The sequence below is a fragment of the Rhinopithecus bieti genome, unplaced genomic scaffold (assembly GCF_001698545.2).
Source record: "Rhinopithecus bieti isolate Rb0 unplaced genomic scaffold, ASM169854v2 scaffold_4666, whole genome shotgun sequence".
Taxonomy (NCBI): domain Eukaryota; kingdom Metazoa; phylum Chordata; class Mammalia; order Primates; family Cercopithecidae; genus Rhinopithecus; species Rhinopithecus bieti.
Genome location: NW_016804530.1, coordinates 704168 through 728666, shown reverse-complemented (window position 1 = coordinate 728666; position 24499 = coordinate 704168). Strand labels below are relative to the sequence as shown.

Genomic DNA, 24499 nt, shown 5'->3' with positions numbered 1-24499 from the left:
AAAAAAAAAAAAAAAAAAAATTATTTACACTGACTGTTCTTTTTCCCTTCCATACAGTGCTCTGGTCTGGGGTCTCTCTGTGAAACACAATCCTCAGAAAGTGGGTAAAGACCATACGTTGGAGGACGAGGATGTCATTCAAATTGTGAAGAAGTGACACTTTTCCCCTTTTCCATCTGCCGGGCGAACCACAACAGCCTTCCCCATGATCAAGCACCCTACCCCAGTTCTTTCTGGTTTTGGCAGTTACTGGATCAGGATCCAGGGGAGGGAGATGGAGGCACCCAAACTGGAACTTCATTTGTCTTACCTTGGTGTCACCTTGTATGTCGAACTGCATAAAAGACCTGGTAGGCTGGTCAGCTACATACAGCTCATGTGTCATTGTCAGAATTTGTTTTGGGATGGGCTGAATGAGGAAGGGTATATACGGTGAAGTAGCTACAGAAGGGATCCTTGGAAACTTGATCTTGAGTGTGAAATGGTTAAAAATATGACATGCAGCATCTTCTTTGATGTTTACTTATGGGAACCCCTTCCAAACTAGATGTGGCTTTCAGTCCTTTCAAGTGGTCTTTCCCACATGATACTGGAGAGAGGAAGGACTTTATGTAAATTCCCTGCAAGGCCAACCTGTTTTGGGATATCATGTAATTAAGTACTTAGACCAGGCAGATCAGGGTTTGAAATTGCAGGTCCACCTCTAGTTAGCTGTGGAGCCCTGAACAAATTACCCAGCCTTTATGAGCCTCAGTTTCCTCATGTAACATGTAATAGCACTTACTTTCTGCCGTCATGATTGTCAGTAGTGGAGGGATAGGTACTTATAAATTGCTTAGCACAGTATTTGACATATAAGTACTCAATGACTCTTGGCTTTTGTTGCACCCAGCCTTTTACTGGGCTGTCTGCCCTATGCAGAGCACAGCTGTACATCATCAGTGTTGGGCTGAATGTTGAGCTGAAATGCTGCCAGCTGGGCCACTAAATGCTTTTTTCTTGAGATAGTTTCGCTCTTGTTGCCCAGGCTGGAGTGCAATGGCGTGATCTCGGCTCACCGCATCCTCCGCCTCCCGGGTTCAAGTGATTCTCCTGTGTCAGCCTCCCAAGTAGCTGGGATTACAGGCATGTACCACCATGCCCTGCTAATTTTGTATTTTTTAGTAGAGATGGGGTTTCTCCACGTTGGTGAGGCTGGTCTTGAATTCCCGACCTCACGTGATCCGCCCGCCTCGGCCTCCCAGAGTGCTGGGATTACAGGCATGAGCCATTGCGCCTGGCCAACTAAATGCCTTCTTTTCCATAACCCAGCCTTTCTGCTTGAACCCCCATGGAAGTCCTGGCCTCAGCCAGTAACTTGGGCAAAGGTGTGAAGGCAGAACGTTGCAAGCGAGGCAACTGGTGTGATCAAAGCAGGTTTGTGTGTTCACATATGTGTATGTATGGATGGAGGTGGGAGGTTTAGGAGGAGGGTTGGTGTCAGGACTACTTGAGAGGATACTAAGGACATAATCAGATGTTTGGGGGGGCTAGGAATATAGGAATTTAAGGGGATTGCTCTGATTATGTGAAATTGATTGATAAAAATCTTTGTGTGGTGGGTAACAATATGGGCAGAGGGGACTGGGCCCAGTAGCTCACACCTTGGGAGGCCAAGGCAGGAAGATCACCTGACCTCAGGAGTGAGACCAGCCTGGACAACATAGCAAGGCCTACAAAATCTGTACAAAAAATTTAAAAAATTAGCTGGGCATGGTGGTGCGTGCCTGTAGTCCCAGCTGTTTGGGAGGCTGAGGTGGGAGGATTGCTTGAGCCTGGAGGGTCCAGGCTGCAGTGAGCTAAGATGGGCCACTGTACTCCAGCCTGGGTGACCATTGGTCTTTATGTCCAGTCCACCATGGTCTCTCATCTGGATTTTCTTTTTTTTTTTTTTTTTGAGATGGAGTCTCACTCTGTCACCGAGGCCAGAGTGCAGTAGCATGAGCTCACTGCTAGCTCTGCCTCCCGGGTTCACACCATTCTCCTGCCTCAGCCTTCCAGGTAGCCAGGAGTATAGGTGCCCGCCACCACCCCTGGCTAATTTTTTTGTATTTTTAGTAGAGATGGGGTTTCACCGTGTTAGCCAGGAGGGTTTCCATCTCCTGACCTCATGATCCGCCCACCTCGGCCTCCCAAAGTGCTGAGATTACAGGTGTGAGCCACTGCGCCTGGTCACATGTCTATTTTTGAATCAATTGTTGGTAAAGGGAATAGAATTATTGAAGAACCAGAATTTAGCCCTGTAAGTTCTTGTCATTCTTGGTTTGTGTTTATGCTCATAGTTCACAACAAAAGGCCAATGGACCTCACACTTCCCTTTCCTCTCAATAGTCTGGCTTATAAGACACTCAGTAGCTATCTCCTAGGGGAAGGCCTAGCTGCATTCTCTGTTCACTTCATTCATACTTCCTTTCACCACTGACCTCCCTTGGGAAGGACTATTCTTTCCTCTCCTACCTGACCTCCCCAGCTTAACAGATTTTCCATTATATGCTTTGTGGCCCTCAGCTGTTTTACTTTCAGGATGCCTTCTATATCCTTAGCTTTTCTTAACTTTTATTTTGCGTATCTTTCCAGCACTGATTGCTTCTGAACTCATCTCATGCCTGCAAGACATCAAAAGTTTCTCCAAAGACATCCCTTTCTCTCTGCCCTCATCCTACATCAAGGTCTTAGCTCCTTGAAGACTGCATTCATGTGTCTTTTGCCTTCATCCCTCACCCCTGCTTCCTCTAGTCCGTTTGCCAAAACACTTTTGCTAAAACCTGTATGTCTAGTTTCTGCTGATACTCTTAGCAACACTCCCTTATTTCCTTCTGGCTCCATTTTGCCAATCACCAGCTAATGGCTTTGCTCTTTGCATGGTACCTGTTTCTGTCCTACTAGCTTCTAGCCTGAAAAGGAAGGCTTTACTAGCAGCTTCAAACCAGTCCTCCTTACCTTGCACCTATTAACGTTGGTTCAACATGAAGGGGAAGTAAGATAAGTGGAAGAGGATACACAGGAAAGGTGGAACTGGATTCAGGCATCTGTGTTCTGCCATTGACACTTGGGACTGCTTTCCAGCTTCCACCTGTGGAAACCAGAAAGCATTTGCCAAAAATTCCAAACATAGGGTCTATTTCTGAAGCTGAGGAATTACATGAAGTAAATAGCATGGGGGAAGGGGATTACTAATGAGGTTGAAAGGAAAGTACCAGGAAGAAACTGACTTCATGCATAATCCACAAAGCCAGGTTTTGTTGAAAGGTGACCTGCATTCTTGTATTCCTGCAAGTACAGGGCAGGGTGGGCAGTTCCAGGCTTATAGTCATTATTCCCTAACACTCAAGACTCAGGCTGCTCAAGACTCTACTACCCTTGTAGTCAAAAATCCAACCACCTTGACCTTCACCTCATTATCTGACCCTTTAGCATGGAGTCCTAAAATGGTCCTAAATGGACAAGTATCTAGAACTCGGGTAAATTAACTTGAGTAGCATGGGAAATAAGTATAACCTCATAGCAGGACTGAAAAACTTCGTTAGGAAAGGGGACTCACGACCGCACTGTATTCTGTAGAATCTTTATCCGTCAGTGCTGTGTATGTACTAATAGTTAAGGTGAATAATAAAACAATTGTGAGGAACGTGATACAGAACACAAGGAGTCAATTAATGCATGAGTCTTAAGGGAAATTCTTAGACTTCAGTGGGTTGAATCAGAACTCTGAGCTTAAAGAAACAGGATGCCCCAGTAAACATGATTTGTTTGAGAAACTACCATATGTAATAGATGATTCCTTAATAAACAAATTGTTTTCACTAGGTCAGTTTAATCTTGGAAATTACACTATAGATATCCTGGTATTAGCCACAAGGCTACGCCATCTATAGGGTCAGTCCAGTGTAAACTGACCTGTTGGGGTCTTTAAAGCTCAAGGAAAAAGGCCATAGCTGATTTATCCTAAATCAAGAGAGTCCAATTAACTTTTTTTTTTTTTAGATGGAGTCTCACTGTGTCACCAAGCTGGACTGCAGTGGTGTGATCTCAGCTTACTGCAACCTCTGCCTCCCAGGTTCAGGCCATTCTTCTGTCTCAGGCTTCTGGGTAGCTGGGACTACAGGTGCGCACCACCATGCCCAGCTAATTTTGTATTTTCAGTAGAGATGGGGTTTCACCATGTTGGCCAGGATGGTCTTGATCTCTTGACCTCGTGATCCACCCGCCTCTGCCTCCCAGAGTGCTGGGATTACAGGTGTGAGCCAGTGCCCAGTTTACATGGGTTTTAAAGAAAAATTTAAACTTTTTCAGATCACTTTCCTAAAGGAACATACTGAGCATAGCTTGGCTGGTTAGAAATTAGGAAGGCTAGGCCGGGCGCGGTGGCTCAAGCCTGTAATCCCAGCACTTTGGGAGGCCGAGACGGGTGGATCGCGAGGTCAGGAGATCGAGACCAACCTAGCTAACACGGCGAAACCCCGTCTCTACTAAAAAATACAAAAAACTAGCCGGGCGAGTTGGCGGGCGCCTGTAGTCCCAGCTACTTGGGAGGCTGAGGCAGGAGAATGGTGTAAACCCGAGAGGCGGAGCTTGCAGTGAGCTGAGATCCGGCCACTGCACTCCAGCCTGGGCGACAGCGCGAGACTCCGTCTCAAAAAAAAAAAAAAAAAAAGAAATTAGGAAGGCTAGCGTGGGCTACATGGTAAGACCCTGCCTCTACAAAAAATAAGAAAACAGTGGTGCGTGCCTGTAGTTCCATCTACTTGGGAGGCTGAAGTGACAGAATTGCTTGAGCTCAGGAGGTTAAAGCTGCAGTGAACCACGATTGCACCACTGTACTCCAGCCTGAGCCACACAGAGTGAGACCCTGTCTCCAAACAAACAAAATTAGGAAGGGTTTCAGAGAGGAAATAAACACAACAATGCCATTACTTCATTCCCACACTTAGCATATGCAATTTTAATCAACCAAAAGAAAATCCCAAATGTACAAGTGAAAAAAATCCAAACGGTTGACACAGGCCTAACTAATATCAGCTACTTTTATGTACAGCTGTATAAGTTCAAAAAAGCTATCCTATATGTATATACAAAAGTTGTTTATACACAGGTCTGTACATAAGGGTCTATACATTTATTTCCTCAGAACCCTTAGGTGCCACCTCTTGGTGAGGACACCAACACTTCATTCACATATCTTACAAAAAAGAAAGACCATTTCCAGGACTGACAACATTGTGCATCCTGTATTCAGACAATGTACACTCCACTCGCCTGGTTAAGATCCTTCCATCATAATGCGGACCACACCAGGTGCATGGGTTCCACCAAATAGCTTCACACAGAGTGCTCCAAAGTAAAAGCCCATAAACCAACCCGAGATGAGGAAGCAGGGTCCTGCCCAGGGTGCCACCACAGGTCCAGGCTTAGTTGAGTCTGCCTGCCCTGCTCACTGTCGGTATTCCAATTCATCTACACTGATAACTTTGGCAGGCATCGAAGGCAGGGGTTGCTGTAGCACATCTGAGCCAAACCATTTGGCGAGGCCCACAGGGGAGCTGCTCCTCTGGCTGGGGCGATGCTCCAGCTGGGAGTGCATGTGGGGCAGGCCCGACCGGCTGGGCATGTTCTGAGGAGTTGTCTGAACGCTAACAGCTGCTGCCTGGGAACCAGAGCCTGGAGGATGCAGAACTGTGGAGATAAGAAGGGTTATCATTCACAGCATGAGAAGGAAAGAAGTTTATTGGACCCTGCTTCATTAAACCCTATCCAAAGAAAAGTCTTTACTAGAGGATTTTTTCTAGGGCTTCTTTAGAAACTCCTTTGCAAAATACCAACAATGCCAGAAAACAGTACCATGGAAAGCTGAGCTATTCAGAAGCTACCAGTATTGAAAACCCACCCTGGATGACGTGACCTCTACTTCTCATGGCAAGTAACCACATCACAGAAGCAGCAACATTAACTGGTGAGGGGGCATATACCCTGAGCAGGCCGGATGCTGAACCTCTGCTGGATTATCAGCCCTCTCTCCTAACAGGCAAAGGATAAAGCCAGAGCACACCTGACTTTTCCCACTGACTTTGCAGGAACAATAATCCCAAATTGCATAGAGGTCAATTTACTTCATCTTATTCTCTGGTTACACTCTTGTCCCAAACTTAGAACAAGTTAAAGAATGAATGTTAATTCATGTCCACTGAAAACTAGTCCTAAAAGCTTTAAGACTCCGTAAGTCCATCCCAAACTCACCTGTCAAATTCCTGAACCTACCTGAGCGCTGTAGCTGCTGTTGCACCATTGCCAGATGCAGAGGTGTTCCAGGACGAGGGTTTAAGAGAGGGTGACTAGCAGCAGGTAAAGGGTAAAAGGGCTGACCCAGGATAGGGCCAGATATTCCCTGTAAATGAGTCAAGTCCATCCCAGGAGGAAGCACACCTGTTGAGCAGAAAAAGCAAGCAGCTGAGTAGTCTTAATGCTACCTGGAAGTTTTCCAGCTTCACTGTACAGTTTTGCTGATCTGGAATTTTGTTAAGAATGAAGGCCTAGGCGCAATGGCTCATGCCTGTAATCCCAGCACTTTGGGAGGCCAAAGCAGGCAGATCATGAGGTCAGGAGTTCAAGACCAGTATGGCCAACATGGTGAAACCCCGTCTCTACTAAAAATACAAAAATTAGCCAGGTATAGTGGCAGGTGCCAGTAATTCCAGCTATTTGGAAGGCTGAGGCAGGGACCTTGAACTTGGGAGGCGGAGGTTGCAGTGAGCAGAGATTGCGCCACTGCACTCCAGCCTGGGCGACAGACCGAGACTCTGACTCAAAAAAAAAAAAAATCCTCTGGCTCATGCCTGTAATCCTGACACTTTGGGAGGCTGAGGTGGATAGATTGCCTGAGCTTAGGATTCTGAGTTTGAGACCAGACTGGATAACACGGTGAAACTCTGTCTCTACTAAAATACAAAATAAATTATACGGGCTTGGCAGCGTGCACCTGTAGCCCCAGTTACTTGGGAGGCTGAGACAGGAGAATTGCTTGAACCTGGGAGGTAGAGGTTGCAGTGAGCTGAGATCGCACCACTGCACTCCAGCCGGGGAGACAAGAGTGAGACTTCTGTCTCTACAAAAAAAAAAAGAAAGTCCTTAAGCTAGGTTCCTAATGTTTTAAAGGACTAGGAGATTGGATTGGACCCACTGCCTGCTAGTTAGATGGGAGCCTCTAGTAACATCTTTCTAAGTGATGGAAATCTCCCACATTATAGCACTTCATCAGTGCCAACAATTGTCCTCTAGGCCCACAAAATGACACCCAAGTCAGGCTGGAAACTCACCAGTTTGGAGCAAACTTGGAAGATGCTGTGGATGTACTCCCTGGGCCAGCATCCTCTGTACCAACCCTGGGTGAAGCTGGTGAGCAGGCCTAACCATAGGGACATGGGGGACAAGGGGAACTTGGTGGACAGGGCGGAGAAAAGGTGTTGTAGGAACTGGGGATGCCAAGGTGGGTGTTTTTCTCCCAGTTGCTTTAGGTCGATAATCTTGTTCTTTGGTGTAACGGCTGGTCTGGGACAGTGGGGTGGAACACGAAGACCTCTGTAACGCTGACAGTTTTGGATTTGTAGTGGGAGAAGAGTCTCGATCGGCACTGGGGACAGAGTTGGAGGACAGGAGGTTCTCTGTGAGGATCCAAACAAAAAATATTTTGGTAAACTTCTCCCAAACACTTGTAGTCTCCCACTGGTCTAATAAATCTCATTTCTTAAGGTCACAATTCTTATCTGATACCCTTAACAAGTTTAGAGGACTACACGGTAGGAACCATCATTTGCTTAATAAACAGGACCAGAAGATGAATTGTTGGGCACCCTTCTCTGCACAAACGGCTATGGCCTAGTTATGCAAATCCATCACAACAGAAAATCTAAATGGCAATTAGAGTCTGGCCAAAGAACCAAACTGTCTTAATAGTACCAACAAGATTTCCTCCCCACCACCCACCCCAAGCCTTCTCAAACACAGGCAAAAATCTCTCAGATCTATACTGTAACACCTGTGTAAACCCTAATTTAGAATCCGCACGTTACCATGTCCTTCACACAATCCCTACTGTCCAACTCCTAAAAGCCTCTCACATAGGCCGGGCGCGGTGGCTCAAGCCTGTAATCCCAGCACTTTGGGAGGCCGAGACGGGCGGATCACGAGGTCAGGAGATCGAGACCATCCTGGCTAACATGGTGAAACCCCGTCTCTACTAAAAATACAAAAAACTAGCCGGGCGAGGTGGCGGGCACCTGTAGTCCCAGCTACTCGGGAGGCTGAGGCAGGAGAATGGCGTGAACCCGGGAGGCGGAGCTTGCAGTGAGCCGAGATCCGGCCACTGCATTCCAGCCTGGGCGACAGAGCGAGACTCCGCCTCAAAAAAAAAAAAAAAAAAAAAAAAAGCCTCTCACGTATTTCCTATGTTGGACACTTAAGTCTCCACAGGCTGGATATAATCTTTCAGAAGTAAAACTAGCTGAATTATACTAATTTGTCAAATAAGTATACTAATTATTCAACTTTGAAGCCTAACTAAGGATTCTAAACTAACACTCATTCTACCCGTCTGGTAGTAGCACTCTTAGATTGGTCAGAATTTCAAGCAACTGAGCAACTGTGAGCTGGCGCAATTCTTCTCACTGTCACACAGAACCTTCTCACTGACACAGAATCATAGTCCAGAGAAGCTAGTGGTCTTGCCCAGGGCTTTGTATAGAATATCAGGCTGGACAGCACAGCACTCAGGCCCATGTTCTCTCCATTATATACTTTCTTGAGCAGTGCCCTTAACAGCTCTGCGGTACCTTCACTGGCCTTCTGAGTATCCTCTTTACTGTCACCAAGAGCTGCTTTTCCAGATGTTGGCTCCTCCTTGCTTTTCTCTTTGCTCTCGTACATCTTACGAATCACTGAGGTAGGGGTAAAGGAAGGAGAAAGCTGTAGAGAAAAACAATTGGCATTAGCACATTCTTTAAGTGCCTTTCTCTAATACTAAGCCAGGATTAACTGGCCAAGCTACTCAACAAAGAGTCCCCACATTGGTAGCATAGGCCAACTCTAGTATTCTGTTCTGTAGCTGCTGGAGGAAAAACAGAATGGGGCAAACAGGCAATGTCCCAAGTACATTATCGCTTGCTTACAACTCTGTGATAATGGGGACATGCCTATGCAGCCTCTGCATTACCCATTTCCCAACCTGGGATTAGGCTGGCAAGAAAGAACATGGCCAGAAATATAACAATATTTCCCTTCTTCACTTGGCTACTAGACTATCTCAATAGTCTCCTCAGCCATCAGGATTCACCAAAATTGCTCCATACTCCTAATACTTCCCTTCTTAACTTGGCTACCAGAGAAGTCAAATTTATCTCAATAGTCTCCTCAGCCATCAGGATTAATCATTTGGAGTCATTTCTTATCTCTTCACTAGTTCTACTTTGGTGATTTTATTTTGCATTTGCCTTTTCTCACCAAACAACCCCATATCTTTGATGGCAGGAGACAGGGCATGACTTACAAACAGAAAAGTTCCTTCCAAACTCTGCTGCCTTCAAGGTCACTGGTGCAAAGACCCATGTGGGGTTCTGAAGCACACAGCAAAGGTTTTTTTTTCCTTCTCTATCAGCTTTGATTGGATGATAAAGATCTGTGGGGAATGAAACTTTTTTTTTTTTTTTGAGATGGGGACTCACTAGGGAAGGCAGTGGCACGATCTTGGCTCACTGCAACCCCTGCCTCCTGGACTCAAGTGATCCTCCCATCTCGGCCTCCCGAGTATAGCTGGGACTACAGATGTGCACCACCATGCCCGACTAATTTTTTGTATTAGGGGTACAGGACACGGTCTCACTAGGTTGCCCAGTCTGGTCTTGAATTCCTGAACTCAAACAATCTACCTGTCTCGGCCTCTGAAAGTCCTGGGATTACGGGTGTGAGCCACCACGCCCAGCTGGCATTAAACATTTTTTAATGATAGTTATAAAACTAGACTTGTCACTGCATATAAGCAAACCCTTCTGTTCCAGCCTTAGTTTGTATCACTGAGACCTGAAGTGGTGAATCCGAATTTGTGAACTCTTCTGCAAGTTTCAATAGACTCGCCACTGTCTGACCCAGTCACCTCTGTCCACTTCACCTCCTGTCTCTCACTATTGTCCTTCTGTCTCCCCACACCTGGTTCATTTCTTTGAACATACTATATCACCTCGTGTGCCCTGGCCCATGATCATCTCTGCTGGAACATATTTTCCCCAATATAGGGGCTTCATTAAAATCCTAAGACTTAGACTGTGTCCTAAAGGGGAAAGACTTAATAGGTATGAAAGACTACAAGGTCAGTTTTTCCTGTGTAAGGAACTCAAGGACATTTAGGGCACACAGTGGTACAACACATGCACAACCAAACAGGGAGAAGCCTTCAAGTCCTTCACAGTCACTAAAGGTCACTGACCATGCTTGTGATAGAGGCAGCAGGGGCAGGGGAAGAGGAATTCCCTCGATGCACTGGTGCTGGTGACTTGGTCACTCGCTGTTGCCTGTGAACAAACCAATTATCAGCATGAACCCCAATCTCCTTAACTTCAAGTCTTAAAACCATATAATACTCAAGACCAGCCTAGGAATTTTAACATCCCCTTTCCCTTATCCAGTTCAATTTCCCAAGCATTTAGGCCTAACATATGCAAAAGTACATGCTAAGTTCTGAGGGAAGACAAAAGCAAAATGAAACACGGTCTCAGTCTTGTAAGAGCTCTCAGTCTAGTGGGGAAAACAATCACCTAGAGCAAACCAAGGCATGTAGATAGTAGGCACCAACAAAGTACACTGGGAAAATGGAGGGGTTAGCAGGAATAACAAGGCACTGCAGGGATGCTTCCTGGGGAAGCAGCTGCATTCCATTGGGTGTGATCATCAAGAAGCTGAAGATAGAGAACAACAGTTCAGGTAGATGGAACAGGTACAGGAACTTGCGAGGGCCTTGGAATTGTAGGGTTATCCAGAGCTGGTGTATAGTTTACTGCAGACTACACCAGTGAGGTGCACTAGGGAGGGCCTTCATTCTTGGGCTGGCTGTGCTTCACTGGGCAGGGAGCAGCAATAATAAGCACAGTGCCTGGTATAGAACTGATGCTCTGTGTGACACTCATTCGAATCAAATACAGAATCAAGAGTTTCAGTTATTTTAGGACCACTCTTGGTCTACATAAGATTGATCTCAAAGGTCAAGACCCAAGTGTAGTCACTGACCTGAAGTTCTCTGATAGATGGAAAACCTAAATTCATGGCTTCTTTCTAGTTAGTACCCCATTGCCGCCATGCTGTGACTGTGTATATGACAACATGGGCAGACAGATCAGTACTATTCTGAGTGACTAAAAAATGAACCCCAAACTGGGGGTTCCACATGACCTGTCATTCCTTCTGGTAAACATATTTGAGCACCTGCTACAGACACTGTTCCAGGTTCTTGGAATATAGCAGTGAATAAAAGAAAAAGAATCTCTGGCCTCATGGAGGTTATATTCTTGGGGCTGCAGGATGGAGTGGGGTTACTACAGGCAGGGAGACAAAAAATAAATAGTATGCTAGACAGTGATGAATACAATTAAAAAAAGCAAGGTAAGTGGAAAGGCATGTTTGTTGGAGGGACACAGCTGTACACAGGGAGGACCTAAGAGGATGACGCTGATCCAAAACATGAAGGTTAGACTGACATTGACTCAAATATGCTTGCTAGTTTTGAGTAAGCCATGTTGTAAAAACCTGTTTTCTTTATCTGTAAAATGCAGTTACGCACCTCCCCTCATCTACCTCACAGGGTTGATGTGAAGATCCTATAAAATTCTGGGCCAGGTGTGGTGGCTTATGCCTGTAATCCCAGCACTTTGGGGACTGAAGCAGGTGAATCACTTGAAGCCAGGAATTCAAGTCTGGCCAACATAGCGAATCCCTATCTCTACTAAAAATACAAAAAAATAGCCGGGCGTGGTGGCACACTCCTGTAATCCTAGTTACTCAGGAGGCTGAGGCAGGAGAACTGCTTGAACCCAGGAGGAGGAGGTTGCAGTGAGCCAAGACTGCACCACTGCACTCCATCCTGGGCAACAGAGCAAGAGACTGTCTCCAAAAAAAAAAAAAAAAAAGTTAAAAGTACTCTGAAAGTCACAATCACATCAATGAATACTAGGTAACAGCATTATGCTATAGAGAGAAAGCATGTGAGAGGGGTTCAGCAGACCAGTCTGGAGCTCTCTGTTTTGGTTGAAGGGTGCTATAAATAGGATGTGCTTGTGTAAGGGTATCTCCTGGTCTCAGTGTCTTCTGAAAGGGTTAACAGGTGAAGCAAAACACTGAGGCACTGTGGTAGTAACTTTAAGAATCACATCAAAACATTAAGTACCAAGTATTTTAACGGTGAACTAAACTATAGTGTTCAGGGATGTGTATTTTGGTGATAAATTATTTATTTTTAATTAAGGTAGTGATTACTTTTAAACGCTGGACAGTGGAGAGTTCTGAGGAGGAAAACGGGTATTACTGGTACAGGGCACATGGAGGCCCTCTGAGTAGTTAACAAGGAAGTTTGCCTTATAATAAGCTACACATTTGTTTTATATAGTTTTGTCTGTTTTATTTTACACAAAATAACATTGCCACCCCTTTCCATTTTCTCCCCAACTTATAATTTCATTTTATCATTTGTTGCAAGTATTGAAAAAGAGGAGGAGAGTGAACTCCGTAATCTACTTGTTAACAACTCTCATCAACAAACCCATCAGCTCTGGCCAAGAAACTGTCGATGCAGCTAAACCTGCATCAAGGGAGTTTGGTAAGAACATTGAATCTGTGGGAAAAGGAATAAGGAGCTATGCTAGTTGCATTTGTAAAACTGAATTGTTTAACTGGTAGAAACATCCTAAGATTTTAAAATATATTTACTCATAACAATCTTGTGAGGTAAATTAGGCGAGCAGCATCCCTTCCATATAGCTAATTAGCAAACTCAAAGAAGAAAAGTAATTTATAAATCAAGAACGGACATAAAACCAAATAGAATGAAAACCCTATGCCTTGCAGAATTTAATCTTATTTCCTCTATTTAATCTGTTTCTTCTATTGATTTGGATTGGGATGGAATTTCTACCACATACTGAACAACATACCACAGTATGTGCAACAGAATTATACTGCAGATAAGTAATTTGTTAGTTTCAGGAAAACTTATCTGTAAATCTCCACATGAGCAGGATTAGTAATTTACCTGTTTCTGAATCCATCTCTGGTTCTGTCCACCTGTGGTTTGCCAAAACCAGGCTGGTAGAAGTTTGCTGCCTGTACAGCAAGGTCATGTGGCAAGGCCAGCCCTTCTAAAGCTGCCTGTTGCAACTCCAGCTGGCTCATCTGCTGAAAAGGAGAGGGGAGGGTCAGGAGAAGAGTGAGGACACCATACTTTCTACAAAGGTCTCTCTACACTCTTAGAAAGGTAAGTTAAACAGAAGCTGAGAAAAGTTAGATACTGCAAACCTCACTAAATTGTGCTGCCATCGCAGTGATCAAGATTAACAATTTTATTACTTGAATTATTCAGCAAATTGTCTAACCTTCACTGAGCTTGAACTATAGATCAAAACCATTTATTGGTTTTAGAGACAGGGTCTCACTCTGCCACCCAGGCTGGAGTACAGTAGCTCACTACAGTCTCAAAACTCTTGGGCTCAAGTGATTCTCCTGCCTCAGCCTCCTTGTAGCTGGGACTACAGATGCATGCCACTATACCTGGCTCATTTTTACTTTTGGGCTCAAGTGATCCTCCTGCCTCTGCCTCCCAAAGTGCTGGGAATACAGGCATGAGCCGCCATGCCTGGCCTCAAAACCATTTTTAAGAATCACAACAATTCAGCTCTCCACTCCCCATGCACCGATAGGGTGAAGGGCAAGCAAGAGATTGAGTTGAGAAAGAGCTCAGCCTGACCTGGGCCGTGATGGGGCTCATGGGTTTGCGCATGCCTTGGAATGGATCTCCGAGTAGCTGCTGTGGTCCTGGTGTGAAACCTGTCAGGAAAGTTACAGTCTCAGTGAGTACCAAGATGGTATGTGTGCATCAGGGAGGCATTTTCATTAATGCATGCCATTTCTTGCTGAACTCCATCTCTTGGAAAGCACTGATATCTTGGGCTGACAGATGTCCCTCTCCCTCTGTGCCCTGACAGTGGGCTATGTGGACCTCAACCAGAGCACTGTCTAAATTGCTTCTCAACTAAGCCGTCAGCTTTGCTCCTTTTAAAGCCAAGACCTCTCGGAGAGAAGAGCTTTTCTAGCCAGCAATTTGTCCTGTTATCACTAAGCCATCTGGTATTAAAGCAGACACCATTGCTGTGAGAGTACACATTCTCTTCATTCTATCTGTTTGACTGTGGACAGAAGATTTCAAAAAATGCCTCTCGAGGGTTGTTTGGCAGAAACCAGAGTGGCCAGCAGCCTAAAGTAGCCTACGATGGCAGGAACGACATTCCATGTAAATACTTTGCTAAGACACTTTCTAGAACTTTTCTTTCAGTCACATTCCTAATTAGCCATAAGACTTAACAGCGGATTATCTATCAAAACTCAATAGCTTCACAGAGAACCACTACACTGACTTCTACTGTATCAAATAAAAACTTAAGAAGCCAAATTAACTTTTTTTGGATTGAATTCCCAAAATAAGGAATAAGACTAAAGAGTTGGATCAGTTAGATTTCAATTAAAAAAAAAAAAATCTACAACATGAACATATTCACCTAGAAGAACAGCTGATAATAAGATATCTTCCACCTTTGCTCCCCCATCCCCCAAAAGTATAATATTTATTTTTTTGAAACAGAGTCTACCTCTGTCGCCTAGGCTGGATTGCAGTGGCGTGATCTTGGCTCACTGCAATCTCCACCTCTTGGATTCAAGCGATTCTCCTGTCTCAGCCTCCTGCGTAGCTGGGATTACAGGCATGCACCACCACGCCTGGCTGTTTTTGTATTTTTAGTAGAAATGGGGTTTCACCATGTTGGCCAGGCTGGTCTCAACCTTCTGACCTCAGGTGATCTGCCCACCACCTCGGCCTCCCAGAATGCTGGAATTACAGGCATGAGCTACCGTGCCTGGCCATAAATTCATATTTCTTTTTGACAAATAAGTATATTTACCAATTGGTGATGGTATTCTTGGGCGAAGGTAGTCAGCTGAGGCTGCTCGGGTTTGAAACACCTGTGACAAGGGAGGAGAGGGTGCTCTTTGGCCCAGTAAAGATGTTGTAGGCTCCAAGCTCCCCATAAGGCCACTCAGAAGATTAGAAGAAGCAGGTCTCTGAACTGGTTGACCCAGAAGTTCCTAAAGGCAGAAAAGCCAAATTCCTGTGAACTTAGTTCTTCCTTCTACTCAGAGGCTGTGAATTATGGATTAACTTTTGAGAGCCACAAGATGGATCTCCCTCATGCTCAATTGAAGGACTTGGCATGTGTACATGCAACACATTTCTCTGAATGTTCAGCTAGCAACATTTGCTCTGTGTTAGTGCTACAGAGGTTCCTTTTTTTTTTTTTGAGACAGTCTCACTGTATTGCCCAGGCTGGAGTGCAGTGATGTGATCTTGGCTCATCACAACCTCTGCCTACTGGGTCCAAGGGATTCTCACGCCTCAGCCTCCCAAGGAGCTGGGATTACAGCCATGTGCCACCATACCAGGCTAATTTTTGTATTTTTAGTAAAGTCAGGGTTTCTCCATGTTGGCCAGGCTGGTCTCAAACTCCTGACCTCAGGTGATCTGCCAACCTTAGTCTCCCAAAATGCTGAGATTACAGGTGTGAGCCACTGTGCCTGGCTAGATACTTTTTTTTTTTTTTTTTTTTTTGAGACGGAGTCTCGCTCTGTCGCCCGGGCTGGAGTGCAGTGGCCGGATCTCAGCTCACTGCAAGCTCCGCCTCCCGGGTTTACCGCCATTCTCCTGCCTCAGCCTCCCGAGTAGCTGGGACTACAGGCACCCGCCACCTCGCCCGGCTAGTTTTTTGTATTTTTTAGTAGAGACGGGGTTTCACAGTGTTAGCCAGGATGGTCTCGATCTCCTGACCTCGTGATCTGCCTGTCTCGGCCTCCCAAAGTGCTGGGATTACAGGCTTGAGCCACCGCGCCCGGCCATGGCTAGATACTTTTAAGTTCCACAGAAACTACAAAGCAAACTAGAAGTCAAGGCTTAGTTTGTCAACTTTTTTAGCCACCCCCCATCCCCTGCCCATTAAGATTAACAGCAACACCAAACTATGTCAGGCAACAATATCACATCTCTGATTGCCAGGCAACATAGATCATTTTCTAAGGCCCAAAGCTGGACCACTAAACAAAACTGGTTCAGAAGACTACTATTCAAGACTCCAAGGCCTCAGTATAAGATTGTGAAGTACCTGCAGGATGTTCTTAGGGAGAGGCTGGCCTGGAATCTCAGCAGGGGACATCAAATGGCTTTCAAGGTTTCGCTAAAAAAGTCAAAAGAAAACTGGTTTTAACTTTCTTAACTCACTTAACTTACAGATTGATTGGGGACCACATGAAAGCATAAAATACTCCTAGGGAGTTAATAGAAGAATGATGCTCAAGTCATAGAAAACTTAGACCAACTTGTTCCACTGTCATCACACAGGTCCCAAAAAAGATCTGGGGATGGAAAGACCGTTCGCATGTACATGCAAAGTCCCCTCAGAGATCCTCACTATGCTAACCCTAAGTCCATTTCCCTGTTTCTAACATTGTGACCAAAAGAAGGGGGGAAAATGGTGAAACCAGGGAACACTTAACTTGAGACAACTCTTGCTACCCATTACCTTTAACAAGATTTATTGGAGACACACACACGCACACACACACACACACACACACACACACACACACACATATATAATTCTGAGACAGGGTCTTGTTCTGTTGCCCAGTCTGGAGTGCAGTGGTGCGATCATGGCTTGCTGCAGCCTTGACCTCTCAGGCACAAGCGATCCTCTCATCTCAGCCTCCTGAGTAGCTGGGTCTACAGGCGTATGCCACCACACCCACCTAATTTTTATATTTTTTGTAGAGAGGGGGTTTTGCCATGTTGCCCAGGCTGGTCTTGAACTCCTGGGCTCAAGCAATCCTCTGGCCTTGGCCTCCCAAAGTGCTGGGATTATAGATGCGACCCACCACACCCAGCCTACACATATGGTTTTAAAATCATAGTAAACAACATGCAGGTTTGGCCAAAATTGTTAAATTTCAGAGTTTCATATTTCAGGAAATTTAAGCTTTATTATTTTATTTTATTTTTTTTGAGGCAGAGTCTTGCTCTGTTACCCAGGCTAGAGTGCAATGGCGATCTCGGCTCACTGCAACCTCTGCCTCTGGATTATAGGCGTGAGCCACTGTGCCTGGCAACTTTATTATTTTTTAAGCGAGCTGTTCCAAAATGGGTATCACAGGGCAAAATTCAAATCCTCCACTCTTAAAGCAGTAGTGGTTCCTTTTTTTCTTTTTGAGACAGGTCTATGTTCTTCAGGCTGGCCTTGAACTCCTGGGTTCAAGCCCTCCCACCTTGGCCTCCCAAGTAGCTGGAACTATAGGTGTACACCACCAGGTCTGGCCAGTGGTTACATTTTGTGCATCCAGCCTGGAGTTCCCTCCTGCACTTCAGGACATCCCTATGCCCATTTAGCTCTGCGTGAAGTGCTTTCTCTGGTGTAGTTTCCCGTTCTCTAGATGGAGCTGTCAAAATCCAAAGCAGTGTCTAGGCATGACAAATAGCCCAAGGATACCCAAGTATTTTATTGTTGATTTTGGCATTGGGACTAAAGGCAGATGATTTCATAAGTAATCTCTTTAAGAGTCATTACTTCCATCTAATGAAAACAAATAGACAACTTTATACCACATGGAAGTATACTTGGAGGATAGAATCTATAATTTAAAATATAATTTAGATTGAACCAGCATGTATTACTTTTGGATGAACCAATATGACAACCGAAATGGATGGAGGCAGATCAGAAATAGTATACAAAACATACACAGCAGTAGTAATTAAAGATGCTGAATTCAAAAAGTAAACCATGACTTAACAACATGCAAATAGAGCAATATTTTGAGATAACACCTGCTTTTTTTTTTTTTTTTTTTTTTTGAGACGGAGTCTCGCTCTGTCGCCCGGGCTGGAGTGCAGTGGCTGGATCTCAGCTCACTGCAAGCTCCGCCTCCCGGGTTCACACCATTCTCCTGCCTCAGGCTCCTGAGTAGCTGGGACTACAGGCGCCCGCCACCTCGCCCGGCTAGTTTTTTGTATTTTTTAGTAGAGACGGGGTTTCACCATGTTAGCCAGGATGGTCTCGATCTCCTGATCTCATGATCCGCCCGTCTCGGCCTCCCAAAGTGCTGGGATTACAGGCTTGAGCCATCGCGCCCGGCCAACACCTGCTATTCTTATTCCATTACTTTCCTTGTTGTGTTCTTTCCTGTTAGCTGAGTTTGTCTTAGCTTTTGCCTAGCCACTTGACTATGTCATCCATCCCTTTGGCAGGTGTTTGAGGCTCATTTGCTCAGCTAAAACCAGATATACTTCAGAGTACTAAAACCCCAACATCAAACCAATTGCCCTTACAACTCAAGAGTAAATTGTGTTAATATCAAGTCCTAGAATCATATCTGCAATAAAATGTGGAAAAACATCAGGTAAACTGCTGAATCCCCCTTCCATATTTTTAGTTGCTCACACCAAAAGAAAGAGGCTAATTACAAGATATGAACCACACCATTGCAGCCAGCACCCAATTACCAAGACACAAAGGTAACAAGAAAGGAAAATAGGATAGTCTACCATCTTTTAGTCTGGTCTTCATTTGAAAGTATTTGTATATAATAATTCTTTGTATAAAAATAATTCTAAAGCAGTTTACAGGGACATTCTCCTGCAACTGGTATGGTGTGGTCAGATACCAAGAAGTCAGGCTACCTATCTGAGGTGCCTCCTTTCAAGGGTAGAAGGTCGGTCCTGGCACTGAGGAATAATGGCACCTCTGTCTGAGGATGTTGACATCTCTATCACTATTGGTCAGATAAGGAATGCTAAAAGTCAGTTGCTTTCTTTTGGTATAAGACATAATGATTCAAACAGCTATTGCTATTTGCATCTTAGCTAACTGGTAAGTTCCCAGGCAAGCAGGGAACAGGAAAAAAAAGAGGGAAAACTCAATTTGGTAAATTTGCTAGAACTTAGCAACTAGAATAAGTCCATGTTTATGATTTTATTATTCATATCTACCCTGCCTCCCCATTAGTTTGTATCAAGCGATAGTGATATTAACACATAGGCTATGCAGTATATTATAAACACTTGCATTTACAAGGTGATATGCAGTTGTGTCACCCTGTAACCTAACTTCATGCCTACAAGTTTTGTTTTCAATTTGGAGTCACAGCTTTTTCCATTAGTAAATTAACAGAATGTAATTATCTTGACAAACCCATCTTACTTTTTTTTTTTGAAAGTCTCACTCTGTTGCCCAGCCTGAAGTGCAGTGGCACAACCCCGGCTCACTGCAGCTTCTATTGTCCAGGTTCAAGTAATTCTCCTGCCTTGGCCTCCCAAGTAGCTGGGATTACAGCCGCCTGCCCCGACACCTGGCTAATTTTTGTTATTTTCAGTAGAGATGGGGTTTCACCATGTTGGCCAGCTCAAACTCCTGACCTCAGGTGATCTGCCTGCCTCAGCCTCCCAAAGTGCTAGGATTACAGGCGTGAGCCACTGTGCCCAGCCCCATCTTAGATACTTTACAAATGATTTCTATGGCTGCAAGAAAGCAGGTAATCCCTGGTATCTGGCAATAATTAGAAGATGTGAATAAAGATTTTACTATACAAATATGGTAAAGTATATGAACTTAAGTAGCTGAATAACAAAATTTTCTCTGGAGGTCATCCAAAAGATAGTTTTTTACCTCATTTTAGCAGTGACTTAAAGTTATACAGGCATTACATAATTCTGAATCTTTTAATCTTTATACTGTCACCCACAATACATATAAATTAACCACAAGCCTGCTTTCTCCAGTAATGAATAGTGTATCAATAATTAAGGAACACACAAAAGCATCAAGGACCAAATGACTACTAAAGAATTTCCAACTTACTCAGAATACCTTTTAAAATCCATTTATTGTGGTGGGAAAAGGAGAAAAGAAAAAAAAAAAAAGAGAGAGAAAAGGGTGGGTTTGTGCCAGATACTTACGCTGACTTTGGGCTGAGAAGGCAAAGTCCCACTTGCCTTCATTGTGCTCACTAGCTTGTTGAATGCAGTCATGTCTCCATCTTTCTTGAGTTGTCGATTGTTGGTTACAGCACTCAAGGTCTCTTCTAGGTGTTCTGCCATGAAGGGAGTTGAATTCTTCACTTGCTGGTCCACCTTCAAGCCCTTCAGACCTGCTTCTACCTCCTCCACGGAAAGCACAACCCCTGAATGTGCTGAGAAGTTGAGAATGTCCAGGTTAAATCAAGCAAAGAGATATCTGGTAGGAATTCTCTTTGGCTAGTATATAGATAAGATGAAAATAATTTATTTCAAAATTGAGATGAGACTGTCAGAAAAGACTGACACCAAAAATAGACAAACTAGTAACACTTAAAATCAAATTGTGTACTAAGAGATGGCATAAACTAAACCTAAAATGTTTAGATGCTAGAAACTGGGGGACCACAAACATGAGGTGCTATGCTTTAAAACTTGACAAGCTCCTGCTGTGCATCCTGCAGAAGGATATGAGTCTTCTAGGAGACTTGTTACCTGGGACAAGAATCCCAGATAGCCCAACATTGCCAAGATTGCTACCTGCACTGTGGTCAGTATATCACTAAATTTTTATGTTGAGGATTTATAGCCTAAGCAAGAATATGGAAAACTAGGGCAGATTTGGGAGGAAATGGTAAGTTATGCTCTGGAGGAATAAAACATTCACTGGAGTTTGTTTTCAACATTCAGTGGATTATTATAACCAGACCCTAGGTAAGAACTTATAGGAAAAGTTCTCAGAGGGCTCATGACCTACTGTGAGATTCTCAAAGAGGTGGTATTCTTTGATGAAATGAGTTTTTAAAAAAGAACATTAAACAAAACCCAATATATATTTGACTTTTAGGAAACAGAGGTATGTTAGACCCAACTGCCTAAAGACTGAACATCTAGACTTTTCAGATATCTAAAAAAATTATAAACACTTACAGCTTTCTTTAAGTTTTTCTTTATTTGCAGAAAGGCTGGAAAGAAGAGGTTTCAAATCCACTTTGGCTTTCTGTAGCATTTCTAAAATATCCACCTTATTTTCAGTATGGTCTTCCAATGGTATAGGAGCAAAGTAATTCCCCGAGTTCTGTCCAGGAGAGAGGATGGCTTGCTCCAGACCTGATATTGCAAATAAACATACTCAAAATTAATCTGTTCCAGTAAAGGAACATGCCTTCAACTGTATTTTTTTTCTTTCTTTTTTTTTTTGAGATGGAGTTTCGCTTTAATTCAGGCTGGAGTGCAGTGGTGTAATCTCGGCTCACTGCAACCTCCGCCTACTGGTTTCAAGCGATTCTTCTGCCTCAGCCTCCCGAGTAGCTGTGATTACAGATGCCCGCCACCACACCCGGCTAATTTTTGTATTTTTAGTAGAGACGGGGTTTCACTGTGTTGGCCAGGCTGGTCTCGAACTCCTAACCTCGTGATCTGCCCGCCTTGGCCTCCCAAAGTACGGGGATTACAGGCATGAGCCACTGCACCCAGCCCCTTCGACAATATTAAAAGGACACAAACTGAAGGCTTTTCAGCTGTCCAGAGACCCTTTGACCCTAATCGACTCCTGACTAATGAAGACGAATGAACCGTATCAGGGAAAAACCCAGGTTTACCTTTAAGGGCAGAATCTGAAGCCATTTTACCTGCAAGTCTCTCTAGCTCTTCATGTGGTGTTGACCCAAGACTGCTGGATCGGCTTCCTGATCTGCTCGGGTTAGAGAACCACCTACTGAACCGACTGGCAGAGACTGACCCTTCTCCCAAAACATCTTCTATCATCTGAAGAAAAAGACAGTAAAAACTAATAGTTTCTAGATGAAAAGGACAAGAAGGTTTAAATCTTATGAAAGGGTCACTTACTTTGAAACTTCCTTTGATGCTGGTGACCTGAAGATAAACATAATCAGAACCTAGGAATTTGAACACCTTTTTCTTCCTCCTTCCTGGGTAATTTCTGAGTATAACCAACTCTCTACTTTCCTTTTTTATTACTATTGTTTTAAGACAGTCTTGCTCTGTTGCCCAGGCTGAAGTGCAGGGGTGCAATCTTGACTCACTACAACCTCTGCCTCCCAGGTTCAAGTGATTCTCATGCCTCAGGCTCTCGAGTAGCTCAGACTACAGGCGTATGCCACCAGACACCTGGATATTTTTCATTTTATTTTTAGTAGAGACGGGGTTTCACCATGTTGGCCAGGCTTGTCTCGAACTCCTGCCTCCCAAAGTGCTGGGATTACAGGCATGAGCCACCGTGCCCAGCCTACTTTCTAAGAATATAAAGCAAAGCCTCTATGCTACAAAAAGTTCTTCCGTTTTCTATTCTTTGCCTCAGGAGTAAATCCATGTACTACCAAATGTTCTCAGAGAACAGTGTCAATGCCACAGCATTCCACTGACAAGCTGATGAGTGACCTTCAACTAAACATCAAGAATGGGGAACTGATGAAAGAAAACCATTGCTTCAAACTTAGTGGTTTCAAGGTTGTAATGAACATTATGAAATTCAATCCTGTGAGTTTCAGAAGCCAAAGGCTAAAAAAATAGAGCTCATAAAGACCATAATTCCAAGTCAAAGTTTGGCAAAAGTATGACTGTGGAAGATGAAATTACAACTGATCTCTATTTGTTTGACATCAATTGAGAGTTTTCAGGTGTTTTCTGTTTCCAAATCCAACCTCCATAGTTTTCTTTTTTTTTAAAATTTTTATTTTATTTTTTTGAGACGGAGTCTGGCTCTGTCGCCCAGGCTGAAGTGCAGTGGCGCGATCTCGTCTCACTGCAAGCTCCGCCCCCCAGGTTCACGCCATTCTCCTGTCTCAGCCTCCTGAGTAGCTGGGACTACAGGCGCCCGCCACCTCGCCTGGCTAATTTTTTGTATTTTTAGTAGAGACGGGGTTTCACCATGGTCTCGATCTCTTGACCTTGTGATCCGCGCACCTCGGCCTCCCAAAGTGCTGGGATTACAGGCGTGAGCCACCGCGCCCGGCCCATAGTTTTCATTTAATAAGGGCAATTAAATAACACACTATGAACAATAAATTGCTTTGGTAAAAATTACGAAATAGTGCCAATCTGTCTTAAAAACTAGATTTAAGCATTTAAAAAATTTTTCAATTCACATCATACCATAAATTCAGTCAAATATCCAAAACTGATTTTTTGCAGTATTCATATCAATATTTAGAAAAGACAAGATAGAGCAAACATCTATCCAAAAATCAGACATATCCTTGAAAATAAATCATATACTTTCACTTCAATCCCACTGATAAACAGAAAACATGCTTTTTCAAAAACTGGTACATGGATGACAGAGTTAGTGACTGTTTTACTTGAAATCTGGAACCCACAGTTTCCAAAGTTAAGCAGGGGAAGCTGAGATTTATGCTTTGTTCTTCTCTGGAAGAATGTTTTCATAATTCATACCCAAACTAAGCCACAAAATACTTCTTTTGAAGGGATTTTAATCCAAGACCCTAATTATTGTTTCCAGAATTTCTATTTTCAGAGGAATTATCTAGACAATTTCAATCACATTCCACCTGTAGATGCTCATACCTTAAATAATGCTGACTTTTAAGTACACTAATTTTGTATTAATTAAAATATAAGATAAGCATGATACATCACTGTGAAAAATTGGGGAGTGTATCCAAAATATAAGTATCTTAGTGATAAACAGGAATTCTAAAAATAACTTTAAAAAGCCAAGTGCGCTGGCTCACGCCTGTAATCCCAGCACTTTGGGAGGCTGAGGTGGGTGGATCACCTGAGGTCAGGAGTTCAAGACCAGCATGGCCAACCTGGTGAAACTCCGTCTCTACTAAAAATACAAAAATTAGCTGGGCGTGGTGGTGGGCAACTGTATGTAATCCCAGCTACTCAGGAGGCTGGGGCACGAGAATCACTTGAACCCGGGAGGCAGAGGTTGCAGTGAGCCAAGATGGCACCACTGTACTCCAGCCTGGGAGACAGAGTGAGAATTTGTCTCAAAAACAAAAAAAACATTAAAAAAACTAAAAAACATAATTAAAAATGTTTCCGTGTTGAAAAGAGTTTGAAATTTACAAATAGCGGCCGGGCGCGGTGGCTCAAGCCTGTAATCCCAGCACTTTGGGAGGCCGA

At 44.0% G+C, this 24499-nt stretch overlaps 2 protein-coding genes across 2 annotated transcripts in view; one reads left to right on the top strand and one right to left on the bottom strand.

The window, feature by feature from the left end:
• DRG1 (developmentally regulated GTP binding protein 1) overlaps nucleotides 1-372 on the top strand; it is a 38189-nt gene extending 37817 nt beyond the window's left edge. The window contains exon 9 of the mRNA XM_017868991.1: nucleotides 58-372. Coding sequence (XP_017724480.1) covers nucleotides 58-157 — 100 coding nt within the window. The 3' untranslated portion in view covers nucleotides 158-372. The remainder of the gene's footprint in view (nucleotides 1-57) is intronic.
• Nucleotides 373-4949: 4577 nt separating this feature from the next.
• EIF4ENIF1 (eukaryotic translation initiation factor 4E nuclear import factor 1) overlaps nucleotides 4950-24499 on the bottom strand; it is a 58758-nt gene continuing 39208 nt past the window's right edge. Inside the window, 12 exon segments of the mRNA XM_017868973.1 lie at nucleotides 4950-5712; nucleotides 6295-6459; nucleotides 7350-7694; nucleotides 8862-8994; nucleotides 10508-10592; nucleotides 13319-13461; nucleotides 14030-14109; nucleotides 15237-15420; nucleotides 16488-16559; nucleotides 20330-20562; nucleotides 21317-21496; nucleotides 22018-22153. Coding sequence (XP_017724462.1) covers nucleotides 5471-5712; nucleotides 6295-6459; nucleotides 7350-7694; nucleotides 8862-8994; nucleotides 10508-10592; nucleotides 13319-13461; nucleotides 14030-14109; nucleotides 15237-15420; nucleotides 16488-16559; nucleotides 20330-20562; nucleotides 21317-21496; nucleotides 22018-22153 — 1998 coding nt within the window. The 3' untranslated portion in view covers nucleotides 4950-5470.